The 27131-nt window shown below is 40.7% G+C and overlaps 1 protein-coding gene across 3 annotated transcripts in view; it reads left to right on the plus strand.

Moving 5' to 3' along the window:
- UST (uronyl 2-sulfotransferase) overlaps positions 1-26435 on the plus strand; it is a 284724-nt gene extending 258289 nt beyond the window's left edge. Inside the window, exons 8-9 of one of the 3 annotated variants that reach the window (XM_073219731.1) lie at positions 12175-12454; positions 13996-15111. In XM_073219731.1, the coding sequence (XP_073075832.1) occupies positions 12175-12454; positions 13996-14095 (380 nt within the window). In that variant the 3' untranslated portion in view covers positions 14096-15111. Of the gene's footprint in view, positions 1-12174; positions 15112-26192 lie in introns of those variants that run through there. The other 2 variants (XM_073219734.1, XM_073219732.1) reach the window with 2 other exon arrangements.
- The last annotated feature ends 696 nt before the right edge of the window (positions 26436-27131 follow it).

The following is a 27131-nucleotide window of genomic DNA, read 5'->3' on the forward strand; positions in this document are numbered from 1 at the left end:
ACAGGTTGCAATTTCACTCCTTGTTCTTTCTTGGGGTTTTGTTTAAAGCAAAAGCAATTTGGACATGCTTTTAGATGTACGCACTATCTCATAGAGCATGCATTTGAAAATCTAATGTTTCACAGGGAAAGCAGTAGGCGGAAAGGTTGTTAATTTGCATCCTCTTAAGACCAGGTACCACTAGTGTGCTATAGGTTGCCCAGATAAAGTCAACTTAATTTTAAAGTAGCACTGCAAACTCTCCCATTGGAATTGACAGCATCCTTGGAACTTCATTTCACACTTTCCTGACTTGGGAATGGTTATTTTGAATAGCACCTCTTATTAACCTAACTTCTTAATGCGTGGACAAGAGATTAAATATCTCACTTATCTACATGTTTGGCCTCCATGAACAGCTACTTCATACAAAGCCCTTCAAGGGTTTATCAAAACTTCACCATGTTTAGCATTCCAGAGAGAACATCCAGGTTGCTGGTTCTTGGGACTCACCACTGGCTCACTCATCAAGGTTAATCAGTGTGATAAATATAATGTTACAACAACAATAATGAAATAGACTGTATTTTGTTAAGGAAAATGTATGTAGAATGAACTATAAGAAAAAGAAAAAACTGGGTTCTGTGGTAGCCCAATATGAATACCCAATTCATATAATCTGAGAATGAGGAATTATATAACCACTGCCATTATAGTCATCACACGGTGTGATTTACTAAGGATTTCTTGTGCACTAAATGTTTTGCAAGCAACCATATCCCCATCTTAAGTGCAGTGCTCTAGTACTTTCTATTCTCACAGACAGTAGATACAGGATCTTCAAAAAGCCTTGTGCATTTTAAAGATTTAGTAAATTAGGTTATAGTTTGACTGACATCAGGGAACGTTAAAGAAAATGTCTGAAAATATAGAGAAATTGTGATACATAAATTTCAGGATCTCTGACAAAAGAAAGTAAATGACACCATTGACTTTCTTGAGAAACAGTGGTCAGTGTTTGGCATGACACCAGAGATCTTAAGCTGTCAGACTGAAAACCTTATAAACTATGAGAAGAAAATCCCTCACTCAGATCTAAAGTTGCTATTTATCTTAGGGAGACAAGCAATAAGGCACATGATCACTTATGAATAAGGCTGTTTATCTCATATTATTTAGCATCATAGAAACTGAAAAACAACTTGATTATCTAACAGTAGCAAATTGGTTTTATGACCTTTGAGGTATTCATAAAATGGAGCACATAAAAACACATTGCAAAATATGTACTTGAAATAATTAATGCTAGAGACAAATTACTTGTGACCAGTTAAGTTTTAAAAGAATATAAAACTGAATCAACAGTATAGCAGAGTTCTATTTTGTAATTCACATGCATAAATAAGAAAAACACTAGAAGAAAATACATTACTACAGTGAAATATGTGGCTTGATTTATAGTCCTTTTATCTTTTCAATCTTCTAAAAACTTCACCATGCATAGGGGTATGTACATTTGTGTATGTGTGTCTATATGTACATCATATGTGTGATGGACATACTATATATAACAAGAAAAAAATTAATTTTTAAGTTTTAAGTTACTTTTCTAAGAATTAAGATTTAAAACTAAAAGCTTTAAACTGCCCAGGATCTTTATGATGACCCTATACATAATTATATTGTTCCGTGGCTTCATCTGTATGAAACCTTGGAGAAAAAATAATGGAGCAACATAGCAAAATAGACAAAGAACAGTCCTGTGGCTATGTCACCTACTGTGGAGTGCCCGGGGTGACCTTGGGTATCAGCACTCGACTCAACATCATTCAGGGCTTGATTTGGACAGTGCAGTGTGACTCCAGGAGAAGGCCTCTTCCTTGTCAATGGAGGATGTATGTGATCACCTTTGTTCAGATAAACCATTTGATCAGGATTCCTCATCATCGATAAGGGCCTCCCTAATGTGATTCCAAATAAAATAACAAAAATGCATTTCTCAATAATAATTTCAAATAAAAAATATTTTTCCAACAAAGAAATACATTTTACTAATAATGCCATAGTAAGTCTTCCAATAGTTTTTTTTTTTTCAGTAGATATCAAATGGGAATGTTTGGTTCAGGTTTTCCTGTGAAAATAAACCCTTCTATTATTGCATTCTCATGCATAAGCCCATATTTTCATAGCAAAATGCTGTGTTGGGAAAGCATGCATGTGTAATTAAGGTGGTATATATTCTCAAAGAAATAGTTCAACTTTTTAATGATTGGATTGTGATGCTAAAGAGTGGGAGAAAAGAAGCAGGAGCAGATTGCCGTCTGCACAGTGACCCAGAGCTGCAAGGAGAGTAAGCTGGAGACAGCAGACCCTGGGGCACTGAGGGGGCCCCACAACTGGTTCCCCAACACATGAGTGTCTGAACAGGAAAGGATGAATCTAGGTGCCTCTTACAGCCCTGATGTTTATTCTATACTTGGGGCTCTGACTGTGGTTGGACAGCTCCTGCACCATCATGAGCCCCTGAGGCTAATCAAAAATGCAGTTCCAAGCGCCCTGCCACAGACCCTGTTGCACTGTCTCCATGGGTGTTAGGTTCCCCGGGTGATTCATTTCAAGTTAAATTTGTCTGGCAAGGTGCTCACCTGACCCAACAGGACACAAAACCCTCAACACCCACCCCTGGTCCACTCCCAATTCTCCAATCTCCTCTGATTCTCTGCCCAGGAGGAGCGGGGTTTTCAGCTTGCCGGGGCAGTTATGGAAGGATGGTGTGCCTGTTCCTCTCTATATTGCTTACTCTTCCTCCTGGAGGAGGGAGCCTGCGTTGTCAGTTTTGGTAGTTCTCTCAGTCCCTGGAATCATGCTTTGTGCTTAGTAGGTGCTTAATGCCTAAATGAATGAGCAAATGGAGGCCAGGCAAGAAAATAACTAATCACCATCCCCACCCCTCAGCAGTTGGGGCATATTCTGAGGGTAAGTAGTGTGGAGCTGAATCATGCAGGCAAATAACCAGGAAGGCCCTCCAATGGGCCACCCTCACCCCCAGATGCGATGGGGTTAAGGCCCGCCTGTGCAGCGGTTCTGGGGATGCGCGCCTCCTCCCAGGCAGGCCTGGCTGCCGTTTTCCTCCCGGAAGAGGCCAGTGCACTGGGCTCTGTGGCCCTCACCCCACCCAGGCCCATTATTTTTTCTCCTTGGTTCCTTTTGTTGTGCTCCTGCTTCCAAAATCCAAAGCAAATTGGAAGCATTATAAAGGCTTCAATCTCTTTCATCAAAGGACCTCAGCACTTTCAGGCATTAAAAAAAAAGAATTCATGTACCTTTCACTTGGCTACATAGAGAAAAGCTTCTCTTGAAATTCAAAGTCAGCTCAATTTATTTTTTAATTATTTGTATTTCCAGATCTGAAAGGAGAATTAAAAAAATAAAAAATAAAAAAAAGACCCTCTGTTTACTTTACCAACTCCAAGCCCCAAAGTCAGTCATGAAGCCCTTTTTGTTCTTCTCTGCCCTGATTGCCATACCTCTAAGAAGCTGGTCTTCACATGCCATCCATCATCCAAATGGCAAATCAAACACCAGCCCTCTCAGCCCAGCCCACCTCTGGGAGTCACTGTGACACACATTTATTTCCAGTAGAGACAGCTGCAGGGGAGCCGCATGTGTTTGAACTGTGTGGCCTTCCTGTGTAATTCAGGAAATGAATTTACTCTATCTGTAACAAACATCACGTTCACACGGTTCCGGGAGCTGCCACCAGGCTGTGGGGCTCTGCAGGAGCAGCCCTGGGGTGGATACAGGCCATGTGCTCCTCACACTCACTACTGCCCCAGCCACACTCCACCTCATCACAACCTTCACCACACCTGTCATTTGAGAAAATGCACCTCATCCCTCCTCTGCTGGAAATTTCTGGATGGAATCTAACCTGAGATTGGTAAACTGCAGTTTTTAGACAGTGTTCCTTATAATGACAGAGCCTCCTGGTTAATCACTGTTCAGCTCCCTGAAGCTGAAGAATTGATGCCTATATTTTGATAATGGTTTTTTTTTTTTCCCAGTGGTATAAGGTGGCCCTACTTCTGGTTATTGTTCAACTTGTATTCACTGTTCGCACAGAGTCTTTGCTGGACAAGGTTCAGACAAGCCCGGATTGTTGGGCAAAGGGGGCTTTGGTGGGTGTGGCGTGTCCATTCACTTAGTCCGGGGGAAGGAATGCCAAAGCCGGCCCAGAGTCGACTTGAGGTTTTTTTGCTTTGCATATGGTTAACCATCCTGGAGGTCATGAAGCGAAGCCTCTGTCCTCCAGGGCAGCAGCTGGGTTTACACAGTATTTCCAGATTGTTTATTTTGGCCTACAGCCAGGGCTACATCGTTTTTCCATTATGCCTATTTGACAGCCGAAGAGAAGTAGGAAGGGGGATTTCATGGGGCAGGTCTGTGATTTCCTTTGTATTTACATTAAAGGGTCTTCTGAGAGTTCTGAAGAGTATGAACTAGTCCAAACATAGTGGCAAAGCAGCAGAAGGTAGAAAGAGCCACCTCTTTTGCAAAAATGTCCAGATTTGGGGACAGTAAAGCAAAAACCTGTTCATGGCTTCACATTGAGGCCACGTTGGGAAATTGTGCATTTCACTACTTGATCTCGCACACAAATGGGTCACTGATAAATGATATTTATCATCGCATTCAAAAGCTCAAGCCCTGGTGTTTGCCTGGGAGTGCCTTGGGAGGAGCAATGAGTCGCAGCACCAGGCCTGCATGCCTTCCACCCGTACATGTGTCCCGTGCAGGTGGCTGTGCTGGGTGCTAAGGGGACAGGTGTTTCTGCAAAGCTGGCCTTTGCAGTCCTTTCCCTGGGACACCAGCTTTCTGAGGATACTCCCAATGGCCTGGCCTAAGTTCTTCCACTAGGGAGCATTCAAGCCTGGCTAAAGAGCCACAGTTTAAATTACATCCACAGCAAAGCCCTTTACACTTGCCTCACGTGCATGTGAACCAATTGAATGATTTACCTCTACATGAAACATTTTCTTTTGCTAGTGGAGAAACAGCATGAAAAAGTACCAAAAAGGATGACAAATTAAGTATTTGAACAGCATTAGTGTAGCAAAATTAGGTCACATAGGTGATCTGTTGCCCCAACAGTGTTTAGATTTCTATAGTTAATGGCTATAGAAAATAAAACATGTGACATAAATTCACTCACTAAAAGGTCATGGCATATACTCCATGTTTCTACATAGGCATTTATGCTTGTGACAATGTCCCTTATCACGGTATTTCTTAAGCTTTGCTAAGTAGACATAAGCAATCTGTCACCATTGCATGGTGTTCTTCCATGAAGTGGCTAAGAAAAGAAAATAAACTACCTCTCCAGAGCAACCTGTGATCCCAAACTCCTGTATCAGCCTGCCCTAAAGAAATTTGTAAGCTAAAAATGGAAAATGTGCTCAGGAAGGACCCTCAAATAAGGAAAGAATTTAGCAAAAACAACATATGTATAGTCAACACCAAAAAGTTGCCCTTTGGGTTAATCCAGTCTTACTGATGGATTTAACAGACAACTTTCAAATCAACAAGGCTTTATTGAGGGTCGTTTTGTGCCAGGCATGGAGCTAGGTGCGAGGGAGCTAAAAATGAAAAAGACACAGTCCCTTTCAGTCTGAAAACATTTTTGCTGGCTTGCAACTTTTTTCACCAGATCCTCCCAGACTTACCAAAGCATTCCCTTTGACTTAGAACACTCAAGTCCTTCTTTTCAACTGCTCCCCTTAATGCCAGAATACACACAGGGCAAGGAGAAGTGGGTGGTTATAGATTTCCACTCAATTTAGAAATTAACAGCCAGTGATGTAGCAGAAAGGGGTGCTATATCAGGGGCTGGGAGTCAGGAAGCCTGTGTTAAAGTCTCAGGATAGACACTTAACTGGACATACAACCCTGAGCCAGCCTTATGGCCTCCTCCCACGCCCTTTGTATCTGTAGGTAAAATGGGTTGCGGCCAGAAATGTGTGAGGTAATCAGAGGCCATGTCAAAGGACATTAATCTTCAGAGCTGTATGCAAATGAAGGGGGTGCTATTCTGATGTAGGTGGGGTGGGGTGAGATATTTATAACTATCTTTAAAAATGAAAAAAGCTAGGTCAATTCAGCAGTTGTCCTACTGACCTCATTACAGTCTTGTTATTTTTTTTCTCTATTGACAATGGATGACCAACTACAGATTTTTATGTTATTGGGGGTCATCAGTATACATAGGATCCCCATTCAGAGCCACAGTGACTCTGTGGAGTCTCTGGAACCACTCCTCAAAGACAGTAAAGAATCTGGAAGCCTGGTAGAGTCTGTGCCCACAGTTCTGCCTCTACGGCTGACTTTGGATATGTCTATACGAGAAAATAATATTTATTTTGCTATTCAAGTAGAAAGGTCCAAGGTTGGTTTTTGTTTGTTTGTTTGCCCTTCTGCTCATTTCACAGCTCAAACCAGTGCTTACTTTGAGGACATTTTCTGCAATTATCAGGAAAATAATTAAGGGGATTCCTTGGCCAATCCCTAAAGGTAAATAAGAAAACTGAAAAAATCCAGAAGCATCCTGAAACCACAGCTTCTCTTTGCCAAAATGTATTTATTAATTAAGGGACAGGGCAGAAAAACACAACATGGCCAGCACTTACTCCAGAAAGGCAACTGAGCCACAAAACTAAACACTGGAATTTACAGACCCAGGTGGGAGCTGAAAAACCGCAGGTGTGAGGGTGGGCCGCTTCCTGCTAAGGGCACAGCATTCACCCGTCTCTGGAATTTTCTATTAAGCACATTCAGATATTGCCTTTGTCCCCACTTGGCTATGTCTGCACCTCACAGGAACAGCCACGCCTTCTCCGGGTCTGACAACACCGTCTTCCTTCTGTTGGTTCCTTCCATTCCCTCAACGAGCGTGTACAGTGGGTGCTGTGTTTCCCCGGGTGCTGAGCTATGAAAGCACAAAGTAAATGGGGGTCACCCCTATCCTGGCCACTCTCAGCATAACGAGCTTCATTAGGAGGACGGCTAGATCAAGCTGGTGGGAGGTTAGAAAAGAAAAAAACTGGGAAAATTTTTCAGAAGTTTCCTAGTGCCTCAGATGCTTCCTAATTCCATCTTTCAGTTGAAATACACACACACACACACACACACACACACACACACACATGCACACATGCACACACCTATACACTACTCCCAGACATGCACACACAGCAGGTCTTCGTAATCAAATAGTCAAATAGCAGCTGTGAAAACCCCAAGTCCATACAGTGTCGAAGACAAGACGAGGCTTGGTGTCTCCACTAGGGATTTCTGACCAGGGAGAGGGAATGTTCACGCCGTCAGACCAACCAGAGAAAGATGCCCTATTCGCGCCTATGGGGGCTGGGCCCGTGAGGACCGATTCTCCCCATAAATGAAGGGTCACGTGCAACCATAAGCAAATGAAGGGTTGAGAGCGTGGGCTTGGTAGTCAGGCTGTCCCAGACCCACCTTCTGACCTCCACTTACCAGCTGTGCGAAGCTGGGCAAGTTACAAAGTTCCAGTGTCACATTTGTAAAATCATGATTATAAGGGAGCCGACCTCACTGGGAGCTTCGAAGGATTAAATGCACGTTAGATACCTCGCAGTCCTTACGCTGAGAAATCTCTCTAAAATACCTATTGATGCTGCTGCTGAGGACAATGAGGCTCATGCCACTTCTGCTCTTTAGGTCCTCTTCACTTCTTCTAACCCCGATGCCCACTACAGAAAAGTTATTCCATAAATATTTGCAGAAAAAAGAAAGGAAGGTGAATGAGGCCTAAGCCTAACTGAAGCCTTAATTTTGACGCAAAGTACTTGCTTCCCAGGTTGATGAAACCCAGGGTCTCAAAACATCGAAAGCAAAGCATGGAACTCCCATTTCTATAGCAGTCAATCAGGTAACATAAAAAAATGAGCTGGCATTTAGGGTCTAGGGTAAAATGGAGAGTACTGACCACTCTCAGGGGGACAGCCATATTCAGCTCTAGAAGAATATCGCTTCACTTGGAAGAAGCCAGAAATCCAGACTTCCATGTGAAACAGACCAAGTCTTACAACAACTAAGTCAATTTCTAAAAAAAAAAGAAATACCCCATGGGCCAAATAACACATAGCCAGACAGTCAGATCTCAGGCTGCCTGCTGCCATCCCTGCCTTACTGGAAGGAGCTCTGTACTGTCTCTTCCTTTTGAAATGTTCACCAGTGGGTACGAGACATGGGCCTCTGAAAGACATCAGTCCCTGAGAGTTTCAATAGGAGCTCACGAGGAGTGGGGTTAGGTCTTCACTTCTTGATTGTTCTACAGTATATGCCCACCTAACAAGGGCTACTTCACTTCCCAAAGGCTGCTAATAAGTATAGATTTTTAAAGCATGATTGTTTTGTGGCTGAAATAACAACAGTCTCCAAAAACTCCTAACAACTTCCTCCAGAACTGCTATTATGGCAATCTGGAGAGAGGCTGATTCCGTAGTTCATGTAGCCTTGTTTTGTTTGGAAGGAAAGTCTGGCATTTTATAAAATGTGGAACACTTAGCAATAGAATGACTTTTCCATAGCACTGATTATTGTACAGCAAGACACATAACCATATGTCTTTGAATAGTGATTTTAAAAATTCCCTGCTAACTATACAAGGCCTGTGTTATAGTCTTGTACTTTTCCAAGTGCCCTCTAGTCTTTCCATATGAAGGTGATAATTTTCTACAGACACGCAAAAGCTCCACTGGTTATGGCCCAGTACTTAGTGAAAAGTTCAGCACAAATGGAGATCCAGTCTCAAATTCCAGCTCTGTCACTTCCTTACTAGCTGTGGGACCCTGGGTAAGTCATTTAATCTCCTGGAGCTTTTATCTCCCTGTCTATAAAATAGGGGTCATGACACCTCACAGGATTATTTGTTATATTAAATAACATAACCTATGTATGGGAGTAATTCAAGCCCGTAGTAGGTACAGTTCACTATCAATGTTGGTTGAATCTGAATACTCTTCTCCTGTCACAAAATAGCACTCCTATTTCTGACCATGGCATAACCCTCTGGCCATATCATTAACCTTCCTATTAAATTTGGCAGCTCTGTGGAAAACAAAAAGACAAAAGAAAGTTGTAATCATTTCATATAAACTTTTGGTTTTGTGTCCACTGGTATGAAAAGTAAAGGGTAGAGGGCTGGATGATGTCATCAAAGAATATGGAAGGGAGAAGGGAAGACTAACCCAGAAGCCTGGGGGCCCTGACATTTAAAGAACAGACAGAGAAAGAGAACTGGGTGTAGGGAGCTGAAGGGGAGCAACCAGGAGGCCAGGACAGCCAGGGAAAAGCTGTATGGATGCCACAGGAAGACAGTTTACAGATGGAATGTGTGGTCAGCAGTGCTGTGGGTCATGCTAAGAAGTCATGGAAGGCTTGAAAAATGCCCACTGAGTTATCAATGAGGAAGCAAGAGTAATTTGAATGGAGCATTAAGAGGCCATAAACCACGTTTTAATGAGTTCAATCATATGTATAAGTTGAACATTTGATGATAACAAATTCAGACAACTCTATAAGAAGTTTGGCTATGAAGGACAGGAAAAAGGAAGATAAAAGATGGAGGTGAACCTGGAGACAAGGGTTTTCTTTAAGAAGGGAGAGACTTGATCACATTTGAATTTTGGTGGGAAGGAGCCAGTTGAGGAGAGGTTGACAATGAAGGAGGGAGAAGTTAAATAGAGTGAGAGAGAGAGAGAGAGTGAGAAGGAATGTGGGTGAAGCAAGAATTGGATATTAATGCAAAACCGAAGCTTAGTGAAAAGTTAACTCTCACAAGCATCCTCTGAACTAGCTGTCAGTGCCCCTCATGTTTAGACAGGGGGTGTTAGGGAAGGAGCTTAGAAAAGTAAGGAGGACTGAACTAACAAAAACACACTTGGAGATCCGTTGCTATCCAAAAAAGGACCTCTCAAAACCTTGTCTTGCAGCCACAAATGAACATTTTTGTTTTACTCTTACCTGTAGAGTAAAAGACTGTCTTACCTTTAGAGTTTTCTAGCAAACAAAGGATTCAGTCTGTTTTTGTTTGTTCTGACTAGTATTACTAAATAGCCAAATGCTTTCATCAGGATAATGAGGTGATGTATGATTAAATTTTGGTTGGAAAGGCCACTTGGGATCTTAGCAAATATAAGTTTTATTAGAGATACTTCTGTGTGTTGTAAAATTTGGATAAAATAGGTCCATGTAAGGGGATCCAAGTGTGATGGCCAGGGCTCACTTGATGGAGAACACCAAGTTTAGACACCAGTCATTGCACTTTTCCAAAACTCTATAGATCTCAGGCCAACTTCTGCCTGGGTTTCTGAAAAATGTTTCCTACTAGAAACACGTAAGTTCAAGCTAAATAAAGCCCAGGAAAACACTTCCTGGAACTGAGAAAGTCTCAAATAGTGATGGTTGTGTTGTTTTTCACCATTGACACTGGGTATCGGCCTTCTGATAGGACCCAGAAATGGCCTAGTCCAACTTTCTTTTTTTAATCAACCTTTTCCTTTCTCCAAATTATGAACCCACTAGCCATTCCCTCTAAAATTTCCGCTTGTTTCCTGCAAGATCTATTACAAGTCTGTACTCTCCAGGTAATGTGAGGAGTAGGCAAAGGACTTGAGTAGACATTTCTGCAAAGAGGATATACAAATGGCCAACAAGCTCATGAAAAGATGCTATGTATCATTAGTTGTTAGTGAAATGAAAATCAAAACCACAGTGAGATATGCCTACACACTTACTAGGATGGGTATGATTTTTTTTTTTTAAACAAAGGAAGAGAACAATTGTAGAAGAGGATTTGGAGAAATTGGAACCTTTACACATTGCTGGCAGGAATATAAAGTGATTCTGTTGCTGAGGAAAACAGTTTTGGGTTCCTCAAAAAGTTAAATACAGAATTACCATATAAGCCAGCAATTCCATTCCTAGGCATATACCCAAAAGAATTGAAAACAGGAAATCAAACAAAAGATTGTACACAAATGATCATAGCCAAAAGGTCCGAACAACTCAAATATCCATGAATGGATAAATGGATAAATGAATAGTGGCATATCCACACAAAGGAACATTCAACCATAAAAAGCAATGAAGTACTGATACATACACAGTATGGATGAACCTTGAAAACATTACGCCAAGTAGGAAAAGCAAGACACAAAAGATAAGTATCGTGTGCTTCCACTTATATGAGGTACCTAGAACAAGCAAATTCATAGACAGGAAGTAGATTAGAAGTTACCTGGGGAGGGAAAGGGTGGGTAGAGGAAGAATATAGGGAGCTGTTGTTTAATGGGTACAGAGTTTCTCTTTGGAGTGATGGAAGACTTTTGGAAATAGTGGTGATAGTCGAACGGTATGAATGTAATTAATTTACTGAAACGTGTGCTTTAAAATAGTTAAAACTTTGTGATACAGATAACATTTTGCTACTAAACATTAAATATAAAATATACAATAATGTGTTATTAATCATTAACACAAAATTAATAAAAATATAAAATTAAGCAGATTTTAGTTATAATTTACCACAATAAAAAAAATAACCATTCAAAATGCACAACAGTTAAAATTATATTTAAGGAATCTAACAACCTTTATTTTTGTTGGCAGATGCCTTGTTGAAATAATGGTATACAATTAGATTTTATAACATGAAACTATCAATAATAAAATCAGTATTTTTGAAGAAAAAAGCATGATTAGAAAGTGACGCAAGCTTTCTTTCTGTGCTTCCTCCAGAAAATAAAGGCCTTTACACATGTGACCAGAAATAAAAGAGGAAAAATGGGGAGTTTTTGCTGTTCCAAAAAGTATGTAACTTACAGTTAATTGAATTGTGGTCAAATTGCATAGTTCACATCCCATGAAAAGAACGTCAGATAGTTTGTGTTTAGTCAAGTAAAGTTGGTTGAAACACCTAGAATATGATGAAATCTTGCCACATGTTGCTGGAAGCCCATTCTCCCCTTCTATTCCTTGGGTGTTGAGTTTCTCTCTTTAGGAGCTTCCAGGGTCATGCGGCTAATACAGGGCCTCACTGTCACTCCTTTTCAGCTCAAGCAGTCAGACAATTGCTCATGTGCAACCCTGATTGTTTTTCAGAGCATAGGAAACTTGGAAATATGACTGTGACCATCAAGAAGACTGTCCCCTCTCCCGAGGCCGTGCAGATTCTCTACCAGCGAATGAGATATGAGTACGAGTTCTACCACTACGTCAAAGAGCAGTTCCACCTTCTGAAGCGCAAGTTTGGATTGAAGTCCCGTGTCAGCAAGCCCCCTCTGAGACCCCAGTTCTTTATTCCCACACCACTGGAAACAGAGGAGCCCATTGATGATGAGGAACAAGATGACGAGAAGTGGCTAGAAGATATTTATAAGAGGTGATGCCAGCACCGTGTTACCTCCAATGGCTTTATCTCCGTTTTCCAGAAAGTTTTTTATTTGGGGAAGAAAAATCCTTAAGGGACTAAATTAATGCTCAGCTGCATTAAAAAGAACAAAACATTCCCACATGTTGGGGTCGTTGGAAGATGCCCGGTTTTGCGGGTTTTCTTTAGTTTTATTCTGTGCTTTTCCTGGCTCCTTGGGTCCTGCCCAGGTGTACCAGATGGCTCCATCATAAGGCATCTCATCATAAAATAGCTTTTTCCCTCTAGTATAATGAGGGAAAGGGGAGAAATATAGCCCACAGACGAATAACTTAACATTTGTAAAATGACTTGTAAAAATATTACCTCAGTGGTAGGAAACATCCCAACTTGCATATTTCGGTAAAAATACAAATCACATCAGAGAGCAGGGAATCTATTCTAGAAGGATCTATGATGAAAAGATAAAACAGATAAGAATATCAAAAGGGAGGATGTCCCTGGATGAATGGTTTCTACCCAAATGGGTAGAATTCTGCCTCCAGTCTATTTCAGAGGGCACTTTGACTAAGAGCAACATACTTACCTCTGAAAGAGGGGGGGTTGCCACACCCCCAACCACCGCAGAGCCTTGAGTACCTTTCAAGGTCAAAGGGCATAGCAAGCTCCATTGTGATATTCCATTTCCAAGCACCTTCTGACAGATATCGAAGTAGCATAGCAGGGAAAAGAATTTGTTTGCTGTGTAAGGAAGAATTTAGGCAAGACAGACTCCACAACTCTGGAGGTCACGTGACATCAGGAAAATGGCATAGTCATGTTATTTGCCCCTAATATGAAACACCTCTCTCCCCAGCATTGCTTTAACTGGAAACTCAAGAGCCAATTCAGCTCTGGCATTTGGCTCCTGCAGCAGAGTTCTAAGCCTGCATACAGACAGTGCATAATCTGTCAGGCACATCGCTGGCCAAGTTGGGTCCTATAGTATCTGATATCTTTCACCTTCTAGTCCCTTAAGTGATAGCTGGTTTTGGTAAAAGAGGTACTGAGCTCTGTGCAGGCAGGAGTGATACAAACGTCGCATTTCCTAAGGGAACAGCTCACTCCTGAGAATACTTACTAGGACATCAAGAAGAGAAGAAGCAACAGCTTCTGGGTAAGAGACTGCATGGCTGGCTTTATGAGCAGTGCCTGCCCCTAGTGTGATTTCAGCAGGTGTTGGGCAGTTCCATTGTTCCAAAGTATCTCTTTGCCCCATCATCTCCCACCTACCCATGATGCCTTGGTTCTTTGGATTCTGAAATGTTTTAATCTTTAACTACCACCTCCCACCCCTGAAAATAAATACATCTATTCCTGGGTGGATAATATAGAGCTAGCTAAGCAAGGGTGCAGGTTCTGGTGGCAGGCAGGATGTGTGACAAACTTTGTCTCCTTCATGGTTTTCCCCCTAGAGCCTGCCCTTCAAGAGCACTAGCAAAGTGTGAGTTGGGAATACTTCATAGTAAATAAGACTCTGACTTTACACAAGCTACACATTTTCTGCTTTTCAGAAAACAACAAGTCTCTCTAGAGTTTTTTCTTCGTTCACTAAAATTGGATGGTAGCCAAGACATAAAGCAAGTCATTTGGAACCTGTCGAGTGTGCACTAAAGCTACTTTATCATGAGATGTATTAAGAAGGCTCCACCCCGCAGGAGTCCATCGAAGGCTGGGACCACAGAGGTACAAAGTCCAGCATTTGGCCACTGGTGGGCCTCCTTTCTGCCTCAGAGAACTGGGGCAGGGAAGTGATTAAGGGAAATGTTCTTAGAAGAGGAAATATCCTTTGTCCTGTCTAGAGAAACCAGGGCCCTACCATTAGGTATACCTTAAAAAGCCACCCAGAAAACAGCTACCATATTCAAAACAAAGACAAGAATGGGTGCCTGGTACATTGTGAGTCATTTCTATGAAATTGTGTATAAGAATAATAATTAATATACACACTGCACAATCTCCCCGTCTGAAAATTAAGTTGAATTGCTTAAGTGTTCTCTGCTGTTTTCAGAGCATCAGGACAATTGATCATTTTTAAAACTGCATCTTAGTGGAAGTTCACATGAGCAGTTCTACCCACCTGTACAAAGGCATTTATTGTCAGCAATGATCATAGAAACGTCATAACAAAAATGCCAACTGATTCATTTTGCAGGGCCTAAATGTTTTTTTGTCCCAACAAATAGCTTCTAAGCCCTAATAGTCAAGGCACTTCATCAGTTTATTTGGCACACATGACAACGTTTCTTTGGCCCTGAGCCCAACACAGTTTGTACGTCATGAAATATATTGTACATTTTACATAGTTTAATTTAAAAAATACATTTTAAGCTGGTTGATCTTTGACTGCCTTATTTATTATAACCTTTCAGCACATTCCAAGGTTTTAGTTACTCAGGAAGGAGTTAATTAAAATGATTTTATTTTGGTCTGATGGATGTTTTTTAAAAGGAAAATTATTATTATGAACCTTCAGCCTACTTTCCTTGAGTGCCGTAAAAATGCTTGTAAATCTTTTTTTTTTTTTTTAAGAAGAAAGAAAAAAATAGTGTTTGACATTGATGGAAATTCAAAAACATATATGGAACTGAAACATTAGCTTAGCTAAAATAAAAGCAATCTGTGTTTGAGATGAAGTGCTCCTTAACTTATTCATCACCCATGTAAATAAATGAATATAATAAATAACTTGAAATTTTTTTCCACTCTATTGATAGCTGGAAGTAAATGTGCCTATAATTCTAAACAGCCCCCTCAGCCTTCTTAATTGGCCAAGCTTTATTTCTCAACATGTGATTTTTGGAAAGATGTATTTTTTAAAATCTATAAGTTCTCATTCTTGTAATTAGATGACATCAAAAAACCTGGCTGGAACAAAATAAGCTACTCATTCGTTCATCTAGTTGTGCATATAAAACACTAAACAGCTAACTTCATTGCTTTGTCCACTGGTTAACGTGGTGTCGGGATAATTCACTGAAATCAGCCTCTGCTGGTGGTTATCTACTCTGTGTGTCCGCAGTTACGTAGGAAAGGAAGAATGTGCCACGTCACATCTCTTAGTAGGAACCCTGGTCTCTTTCTCAGACATGTACAGCCTCGAAAGCTGGATGATCCTTACCTCCCAAATGAGCAATTTTTATCCAGAAATGCTCTCCTTAAGAAATTTCACTGCTGCATCAAATGGAACTTACAGAGAGAGAGAGGGAGTTTCTAGATACTGGACACCACGTTCCAACTACATGTGACTATTTTGTAAAAGAAAACAATATGGATCTTGATTATGAAAGAAAATTCCCTTTTGGTAAAAACATGCTCTACTTCAAGTAAGAATCAGAGAGTCTTAAACAGCAAAGTGACAAGTGGTTACCTTTCTGTACTGTGGCATGTGTGCTGTAACCTGGGCCCGTGATGTTTGACTCTGAGCAGACTTTAAGCACAAAAGTACTCATCAAAACTTGAACTACGCCCCATCTGGAGTTGCTTCTTTAGTGTGACATTCCTTATAAATGCACTGTTGTTACCTACAAGTTTATCCAATGAGAATATCCAAATATGGCTTTAAATGAATTTTATAGATAATGGCGGTATTTTTAAAAAGAATGATGATCCATAACCATTTGAGAAATAGTTCTGTAGGTCAACATTATGAAATTCTCTTCAAGTAAAAATACAGAAGATTATTTTTACTAAAATGACTTATTTCACATCTGATGAAAGAATTGATTTTTAAGTATTTTGATTATCCTAGCCACCCCCCCCCAAAAAAAGCCTATTTTAGGCTAAAACCAGTATTAAGAGTCTGTTAAGAAAAATAAATGAAACTTCTTCCACAGTTCAGAAAAGTCAGTGCGGTGGAACCCAGTGTGATCGTTTGCTGAAGCTCTCACATCAGGGTCCCACGGGCTGAGTGGCTAAAGCGACACAAATTCATTTTCTCGCTCTTCTGGGGGGTGAGGTGAAGGTGTTGGCAGAGCGGTTTCTCCCAAGGCCTCTCTCCTTGGCTGGTGCGTGGCCATCTCCTCCCTGTGTCTTCACACAGTCTTCCCTCCATTTGTGCTCATGTCTGTGTCCACATTTCCTCTTTTCATATGGACGCCAGTCATCCTGGATGAGGGCCCACCCTACTGACCTCATTTTAATGTGTTTACCTCTGTAAAGACCCTGTCTCCAAATACAGTAGCATTCACATTCTGAGGTCCTGAGAGTTAAGACTTCAGCATATGAACTGTGTCTCCCCAGAAGTCATCCCGGAGCACCCAGCTCACAGCAGAAAAGTTAGAGCAGAGGATTAAACACCCCCTGGGGAAGTCGCAAGCTTAAGGTCCTTGACCCCTAGAGCTGCAATGGGGCTCAGCTGTCATCTGACCCATTCCTCCATTTTATGCACGAGTCACCAAAGGTCCAGATAGGACATGCAAATACATCACATGCTAACTTATTTTCTAGGAGTGTTTGATTAACTTTTGAGTATCAACCAAATTAAAACTTTAAAATGATGATATAGCCGAAGTCCATCTACGGACCTGGAATCCAGATGGGAGCTGATGAGCCACATTCAGCAACACCCAGGACCACCGGTCACACTGAAGCTGCCTCCCTCTGTGGCTCTCCCAGAAATGGGGGCTGTGGGACCCCCTTCTACAGAGGGGAGTTTTCAGTCATTGAAGTCCTGAGAGACAGATGTCAAAATAAATGTTTTATTTTAGACTTTTCTCTCTAGTCAAAGGTTACAGGTTCCTGTTTCTGGATAAACAGACTGGGGCTATATTTGCCCATCACAGATCATAGAGTTTTATTTTTCTTAAACGCAAAATGGAGATTCATGTGCTACTTCCTGTAAGGAGTTTCAGGTGGACCTACCCTTAAACATAAAGTCACACGCAGCTCCTCAAAACTAGTTGAAGTTGAGTGCAGACATACCCCAGAAACCCAGACCTAGGGGATAACTGGGGCTCCCACCAGCCTCCTCGCTCCCTATTTCTCTCACTCGAGAATTCCTTTCTGCGGAGGCAGGCTTGGCTCCCAGCTCCCAACACTGTGGATTCCCAAGGAACGGCCAGGCCCACAGATGTTCATGGGTCACAGAATTGTGAACTGACTACTTGTGCATTTTGGATTTCAATTCATAAACATGGGGATTCCCTTTTGAAAGAAAAGAAAGAAAAGGAAAGGAGGGGAAGAAAAATCACCATGCGAAGGAAAAGTGTGACCTAAGTTTTTCCTTTGGAATCTTGGCATTTGAGTTTAGCTATCTTCAGTCTGGCTTTCACCAGACACTGTAGGTTTGGAGCACGCACGGAGCGATCTGTCTTCCACGGCACTGCCAGAATGTTCAGACTTGACCTATAACACGCCTCTTAATTCCAGTCATGAGCAGAGACAGCCGGGAGGACGGGCCATGCCAAGACACAGCATGCTGGCTGCGTGGTGCAACTAGAGAAGCAGCTGAAACCAGGAAGCAGAGCTGTTGACTTACCAGGGCAAGGACTGTGCACCAGTGTAGTCCCTGAGTTCAAGTCCCAGCTGGTCTATTTCACTGGGCGCTTGAGTAAATCACTTGACCGCCCCCTGCCTGAGGTTAACCCGGCTGGGAGGCATTTGGAAGAAAATAGGAGGTCCACTGAAAACAAGAACTGCTTCTGGGAAGAACCTTGTCCCACCCTCCACCCCCATCTACTAAGAGACTAAGAGCCACAGTCCTTCTGGGGCTGGGGTTTCCTCCACAAAATGCTGTGTCTCCAGCAAGAAAGCATAGAATTACACATGATTCCAGGTCCACTGATGCCCCCAACCCCTCTTGTCTGCAAGTTTTGTTGACCAACATACCAATGAGTCCACGGAAAGCAGCACTTGTGAAATGTGAATGGAGCCAGTAGGAAGAGGCACGTTCTGCTGGACATGAGTCAGAATTCTTACCTACGCTGTCATCTGAGATAAACCACACTGTGGATCCCATTTTTCTCCAACACTCTCTCTGGGAGGAGTTTGTCTAGCTGTGAGTTAGAGGAATCCTCTTGAACGCACAGCTTCTGCTCAACACGGGCTTCCACCAACGTCTTTAAAGGACTCTGTGAATCTGTGATCCATTAATAATAAGGAGCCTAAACATCCATGTGAATCAGTCTAGGTTGTGCACAAGAAAGTTTTAATAAAAGTTGGAAACCTGGTAGGATGGGGTTCTGTGCTTCTTGGAGTCGTGTTTCATTCTGGATGTGGCGTCAGTGCCGTGACGTTGTGGGAGAAATCTGGTCATGATTTTGTGGGCTGGTGATGTGTCCAGCAGGACCAAGCCTTCCAACTCCACCATTATAGTCCTTAATATGTTGCCTTACTAATTTCACATGCAAGAGAGAGTTACGACATTGCCCACAAACTTCCTACGGCACACAAACATCCTATTTGCCGCCTGTATTGAATTTACTCTTTTCTTTCCTCCTTTGACACATGTTTCTGTTTGTTCTTCATCTCTGATTGAAATTCTTTAATAAAATTCTAATCCAATACCTATGCCCAAAGGATAATAGAGAAATCAGGTGTCTGAGATAGGCATGAAAAAAATATATGTGTTAAAAAATTTGGGAAATACTGCAGTGAAAATCTAGTGTCACACACTACATGGTATCTTGAGAGCATACTAAGGGCTTGGAATAGTATTGCAGTTTAAAAAAATCAGTTTATCTTTGCTGAACTCCATATTTTTCAAAACTATTTGTCATGAAACCCTAATTGAGTAAGACCCATTAGCAGCTGTACAACTAATGTCTAGAGATGACACTTTGAGAAACATTACTTTAGTAAGTCATTTTTTTCCCCATTGGAACAGTTCCTTTCCTTCTGTTATGGTTCAGTCTTTGGTCTTCCAAACGGTCCATGTGTCCTGCTTGAGGAAACAATACTTACAATGATTAACATTTTGATAAACAGAAGATGGGGTAATGACATTTTTAGTAAAATAATTAACAAGGCACCATCTTTCAGTTTTGCTTGTTCTCCCTAATTACATTCCCCTGCCTCATAAGAAAATAGAAACTCTTTCTAAAGTGGACTTTTGAAAATACTTTTTAATATTATTTTGGGTGCTTCAAATCAATTCACTACTTCCATGACAACTGGTGCTCACATCAAAATGGATAAAGGATGCCTGTCCCATTTCTTCGCTGAGCTGTGGTTGGTTGTGCAGTAGGAAGGCAGACAGTGGCAAAATAGAGATGTCATGTTGTCTGGTAAGGTGTTTGGTGATTAGAGATTGAATTCAGTTTTTGTGCACTGGGGTACTAGTGTTGCTCAGTACACTAGGGGGAGCCGGAGCCATTACAATTTACTCAAGAAATCCCAAGGTCTTTCCAAACCTGGTTTCTCATACCTGCTTATTTTCAATGCATTAGAGTATTACAGACCAGAAGGAAGTCATGATTAGTGTTATTTAAAACACAACAGACATACTGCCAATTGATCAATAATAAGTTATCTTTCCCAGGCTGTGTGGCCTACTTTTGTTTTGTTGCTAGTATTTTGAAATTAGTATAGTGTTTTTAAAATCAGCCTTTATCAGATCATCTTTCCTGGGTGTGTTGTATAATTACAATGTACTAGAAACTCTGGTTCAGTAATCAAGGAGTGACTCATACGATGACTTGATGGTCATGATAACCCTCAAGACATACAGCTATCAAGGTAAATAGAAAGCGCAATGGAACCAACAAGGATGTAGAAAGAAGTTAAGAATGCCACATTGCCCTGTCATCAAGGCAGTCCAAACTAGGAAAAGATTCAGATAACTGTCAGCTCAAATATTTCTAATGTGCAAAAATTTATTGGCACACATAGGGGCTAAACATGAAGAAGGAGAGAGATAGGGAAGAGATGTCCTGGGGATTTCTCTCACTCCAGGAACAGGGGAATTTGCAGAAAAACTAGAGCAGATTTAAAACACAAAGAAGATTACTCTGCCCTTTCAGTGGATCTGCAAGAAAGGTATTGTACACCATTTGTATCATAAGAAACACAGACCCCATGAAGTTAAGCAATGAGCTCATGGTGGCAGGGCCAGAATGCATATTAGCAAAGGCAAAATTAAACTAAGCCTCTGCATGGATTTTGGAAGAAACTTTTATTTCATCATAGGGACAATGAGGAGCCCTTAGACATTTCAGAATAGGCAAGAAATGTGAGGAAATCATTTTTCCTTTTCTTAATTAATTAATAGGTGAGCTGATTATTCTCCCTTTGCCCTCCCCTCTCTTCTATTCGCTACTCTTCTCCACAGGCTCTGTTTCTTAAGACGTTGAGCCTGTGAATTATATGACCTGGGCGCCCTGCCTGCTGCCTCTTAGTTGGGTTTGGCCAATGGGTGGCGCACAGGTGATGGGAAACATCTGAGTGGAATTCTGCCTCTGACTATATAATGGCTGAAGGAATGCAAGGCAATATTCTCTTATCATCCGTGGGTGCACCTGGGGGATAGACTGAGGAAAAAGAAAGGCAGGGGCCAGAACTTGTGCACTGCACAAAGATACTCAGGAAATATTTGTTGAGGTGAAGCACCAGAAGGAGCTAAAGGGAAATACAGCATTAACTCAGACATTTCCAGCTTGGCTAGAGATGCAAGTGAGACGACAGGGAGAGAAAGCTACCTCGTGGTCAGAGGAGTTTCGTTTGAGACATGTGAACATGTTGAGTTCAGCAAGCTTGCTCATTCCTTCCTCAGTTTCATTGTCCTTAGAGGCAGGACTGCCCATGGGGGTCACACCAATCAACTCAGCCCTCTGTGTGGACACAAGCACTTGGGACTCAGTCCCCAATCCCCTCCAGTGGACACCAGTGTGCTATACAAATCCAACCATATTGTAGGTGTGCCATAATATGAAAAAAGTTGGGAAGCCCAGCTCTAATTTACTCTACCTAAAATACACAGAGTATTTTCTTTTGAATTTTTCCTTTGAGCAAATTTTTTTCTTTCCAGGTCCTGCAACTACTTTTCTTTTAAACCAATTATCACTGGGCTTCGAGGTAAGCCGGTTTAGACATCAGAGCACTGATTCATCATCAATAAGGTGGCCTGTTTAATTTTTCCAGCACAGATGATGGATTAGAAATCTACACATCTTAGACAGCTTCAGACCTATTTGGCGGAGAACATGGCAAATCTAATTGACCTAAAAGCGTATCTCTGATCTCAGGCTCATGAGCACCAGCCTCAATAAAACTGCCCAACCATATGTTCTAAGAAAAATAAGAATCAGACACTTATTACTGATCTCATGGTGAAGATCATTAACCTGCACATCTAGAGTCTCCCACTGAATGACTAAAAGGTAAAGGATTTCCCTGCTTACAAATGTTTAGTGTTGACCAGCTAAATCCTGATTGATGTCTAGTTGGATATTCATCCTAAAGGAGGGTTTTATGTGTAATGTTTGGCATTGAAATATCTATATGCTAAAATTGAAAGTTTTAAATGAATTTTTAGAATTCATAAATCAAAAAATACAAAAGGTAGTTTATTTGATTGGACAGTTTGGGAGTCAGGTAATATTTTCTTTCAGTTGAACATAATATGTTGCACATCTGTGTAGTTCCATATCATATTTTAAAACACTTTCAAACATTATCTCTACCCCAAGTGTAGACAGCTTTATAGGTTAGGAAACTGAGCCTTCAAGAGGCAAACTGATTTACAAGCCCTTCATGGGGAGACCTTCCTGGAATAAGACCTATATTGTACCTGGCTTGACCTCTTATATGTTCCACCTATCACTTTTAGCACAAATTTCAGTTTTAAGGAAAAAAGAGCAAAACCAGCAGTGAGGTGGAATTAAGACATAAACTTGGTTGAGAGGAAATCCTGAAATGTTCTCTTTTTCTATTCCTTGCAAATCAGTGCCCAAGACTTGGTGGCAGGGCATAAGAGGAAGGAAGGAGGTGGGGAGAGCCCAAAATGTCAGGAATCAGGCTTCCCGGCACCTCTGCCCCCCACTCACCTCCCTCCCCAAAAGGACTTCCCTTCATTTCAGTCCTGGATTTCCAGGCACTTAATCCCTGTGAAGGTCAGCTGAGAGAGGAGAGATCTGTGTTTTCATTCTACATTGCACTGGGCTGTTGTTAGCAAATCCAAGCTTCTAGATATATTTCTAGCTGTCCAGAAGACTAACCTGAAACCCAGAGCATTTCCAGGGCGGAGGTAAGTCACTGCTGGCCTCCCCTTCCACACAGAGACTCAGTTCCATCCAACAAACCCTCTCGGATCTCAGGGACTTCGGATGCTCGCCCTCCTATTACAGCTTCTCTTCTTGTCTTTTCTTTCTTTTTTAAAATAGCATAGATAAAAAATACTACTTAAAACTTAAGTGATTTTACCTTATTACCCCAAATATACTCCCTTGCTCCAGTGAACTGACAGGATTTATGTCATACCACGCAGGTGCACATGAGTCAGAGAGGAATCTGATTTGCGGATGGGGCAGGACTTTAAACATAGACGCAACGGGAGGAATTACAAAGAAAAAAGTTTTAGAATCAAGTTCGGAAAAAAAAGAATCACAATAAAAAAGTAAACGTCAAACTGAGCAAGTATTTGTGACAGGAATGGCAGATAAAACATTGAAATTACAACAAGATTTACATAAATCAATGAAAGGAGTAAACTTTGTACAAAGGACATATTAGTTCTTAGAACTTAGCTCAGCAAAAAACTAAGAAACTTGAATATACATGTTTATCCTTATGAATAATCAAAGAAACTTGAATTGAAACAATGTGACACCACAGTTGATACTTTAATGACAAATATATATTTAAGTGTGCTAAATACCCAAGATGAGCAAAGGGCATGATGAAATATTCTGATGATGGAAGTAAAACTGGGTCATTTCTGAAAAATAATGTAGTAATTTGTATCAAAACCCACAACAATGTGAACACTGAGGTTCTAACTAATTTGAAAGCCCTGCCTGCTGATTTCATAGCTATAGCATCAAATCCAAAATCTAGAATCATCTCAACATGTCGGCATATAAGTTAAAATAACTCAGTCTCAATCTAAAATACTGTGGTACTGATATCTCTCAACCTCCAAGAAATGTGAACATAGTTTTTACTTGAATTCAAGTATGTAAATTATGGTATGTTGATTTTTTTTAAATCTAGGTTTGATTCATTATTTTATAGTCAGTCTGGATGTAAACCCAAAACTCCTTCTGGCTGTGCCATTCTAACCAGCCTCCAAAGGTGTAATCAGTGCCTGCTTACCACGTTATCCTGGGCAGGCCATTTCTGAACTCGTTTGCTAATAGAAAATAGAAATTTCCATATTTTCAGTGGGGATACAGATAGGACTGGATTTGAAATTGGAGTGTTTTGCTTGGATGAGGTATATATTAATTAAGAAGGTCATTCTAAAATTTCACTATGTCAAATATTCCTAGAATAATTAAGCCATGTCCTAGTATTTCTAACAACTTTCATTTAGAGTTATACATTCGTTGAAATGGAATTGGCCATGGAGACCACAAACCCACATGTAAAGTGATTGTTCTTATAGATTATCTACCAGTTTGCTGAGATTTACTCTTTAGCAAGGGCTCAGATATAGTCAGGTTGCCAAATTAATGCAAGGATCATTTTCTGGATCATTGAATTAGAAAATATTTATCTTTCATTCACTTGTAAATTAGTTATCCCAAGCTTCACGTTCATTAAGTGAAAGAAGAGACTTGTAATTTTTGCAGTCACAACCAGAGTTTGAACAATCTCATTATTGTTTGTTCCTACATACAGCCAAGACAAGTTCTGCCTCCCAAATGAACAGAATGACCTAAGGATCTGAACCAATAATCTCGATTTGTCCTTGTTGTTTCAACTGCCTCTGTTCTACACAGAGCCGGACACCCAAAGCCAGCTGTCTTCTGTGTCAAGAAATATTATTGATTTCATTTATTTCACAACTTGGGTCAAATTTTATTTTTCAGTACTTATAAATATACTTCTGTTACCTGTGTGGGCTTGTTGGTTTCAGATGTCAGAAATCTAACTAGTTTAGACAGAAAGGAAATTTGTTGGAAGAGTGAAAGGTATAACATCAAAGGAAGAATTGAAAAACCAAAATGTAAGGACTAAGGAGCAGCTGGGTTCAAGGGCAACTGGAGCCAGGAGCTAACTGGTGTCTCTCTGTCTCCATCTCTCTCTCTCTTTCTCATTACAGTTCAAAAGAAACTGTGTCCCACTACCCCACGGCATAGCTGCCAGACCTCACTCAATGTCACCACAGAGGAACTGGCTCCTTGCTAACTACAGTTCAGGAAAACTCTTGGGGAAAGGCTCTGATTGGTAGTTGAGTCAGGGCCCACCCCACAACCAATCAGAAGGCCAGGAGGAAAGTTCCTGTGGCATAGGTCACATGATCCATGATCCCAGAGACTGGTAAATCATCTAAACTGAGCAAATATTTAAGAGTATCCACTACAGTGTCTCTTTAGATCTGCTTGGGTCTGCCATTCTGTGCCAGCCCAGGGGACTCAGGTTGAGCGTGAACTAACACAAGTTGCTGCTTTAACGTCATGTACTCAGGCACAGCCATTACCTTTCCACCTGCTTTGTGTCATCAAGTCTGTCCAATGCTCCTCCTGTCAATGCCTCCACCATTCAAATCCATTCTCTGATTTGCTGTCATGTTAGGTGTTCATCACAGTCATTTTCCTCAGAAATGTGAAGATCCACTTCTCGATTTAAAAATTCTCTTAAGTTTCTCAAAGCTAAACTCACACCCTACCTTTTATTGCTTGATCCCCATTCCCAGCACATGTGAAGTAGAATCGGGAGTTTACTCTGAAGAGTGAAAAACCATATTGACTAAATAGGTTGTTAGCCAGGCAGGAGGCAAATAAGCCAAACAACGGAGAAAACGCTATGGGACAGCAGGGAATTATAAGGCCTGTGTTATATTTCAATGACCCCTGTAACTCCATCCTGACTTGGAGAGTCTCCCCTGGGCCTCAGTTTCTCATTTTTTGGATGGTACAATTTCACTACCTCCTCATTGAGATGTGAAGAGTGATTCTGAAATCCTGTTGGTAAAGTGCTTGAGTTTTTCCAAAGAAAATGACCGAATATCAAGTAAGAGCACACTGCTGAAATAACTTTCAGTTCCATGAAGAATATATAATGAATAAAATGTCTCTTCCCCTAGAACTGAGTTAAAGAAATATTCTGTATAGTAATCTGGGTTTGAGTAAGATGAATCCACTTGCAAAATAGTTGCTAGTGATTTTTTTAAAGCCCTCAAATGTCACTTAATTCCATTTCTATAAATTAAGTTGCCTATTTTATGTCAAACTTCCTACTTGCTTCTGTTTTATTTATTCAGTAACTGGATATTTCCAGGCCTAATATAGATAATCTCACAAATGATAGCCTTGTATTTAATAAAAACCCTCAAGAACTATCAGTATGTCACAAAAGCTAGTCACATTTTCATACAAAAATGACATTAAGTTCAATCCAATGTCTCTAGCCAAAAATTTACACATAAATGTTGCCACCATGTTCTGGGTTCCTGATCCCTGGATGTATTTTTTAATATACTTCATTTTTTCTTTTTTGCCCATCACTAACCATAATTATTTATGCAATCTTGACTGTATAATAGCAAGAAAATATAATTCAGCTGGGAAAGGTATTGCAGATGAAAATATTCATTCATTCATTTATTCAGCATATACTTATGAAGACCCTACTCTGTGTCAAGCACTGTGCTGAAGCTGAAGACTCACCTGTGACTAAGATAAAATCTCCGATCTCAAGCTTCCATAGGGGGAAAGGTAATCGATTTCCACTTTCCTTCCTGGATTCCATTTCTTTCCTGGACAAAGCAAACTAATAAACAAGCAAGCTAATTTGATAATATAAACGTTATAAAGAAAAGAAAGCAGGGTGACATGACATTGGATTGGGATAGCTTTAGTGCGTGGGTAAGCTAATTAGTTTGTTTAAACTATTCTTATAATTTCAGGGTGAATTTCAAGTAAACTATTCCAGGAGCCAGAAAGAGTGTTTGAAGTTGGTTTTTGTTTAGATTTTTAATCACTAATTTCTAACAACTGAAAAGCATCTTTAAGTTGCTTTCCATAATTTAACTGGATGAACCAGTTGGCAATCTTCACTCCCTTTTGGAGATTGAAGAAAATGATCTAGGAATCTAATTGCATTGATGCTAACAATCAGAGCAGCTACTAAAGAATGTGTGGTCACTTTCTAACTCAGCAGGCAGGAAAACGAACTCCCAGCTGCCTCACTACAATTGCCTCACTACAATAAGTCTAAACCATGGGGAAGAAATACCTAAAGTAGAACAAGGACTGTTCATCTACTTCCTTCTAAGTCTCATTTTAGCCTGTTTTGGAAATTCGTGTATTTCCTAAACATGAAAATGGATGCAAGGAGTAGAGTATAAAACAAAGCCAGTTTGATCACAGTTAATGTTTTAATTAACACATTAAGGCAAATGGTTTCTTCTAGATGTCTTTCATCAACACTCAATGGCAAAAATACACCAAAATGTTCCCCTCAAGAAAAAAGAAAAACCAAAGAGTTAAGAGATATTGTTAGTCTTGATTTAGAAACCAAAGAATCCTAAATTCTTAAACCCTTAATC

Source organism: Manis javanica, chromosome 13 (genome assembly GCF_040802235.1).
Source record: "Manis javanica isolate MJ-LG chromosome 13, MJ_LKY, whole genome shotgun sequence".
NCBI classification, from domain to species: domain Eukaryota; kingdom Metazoa; phylum Chordata; class Mammalia; order Pholidota; family Manidae; genus Manis; species Manis javanica.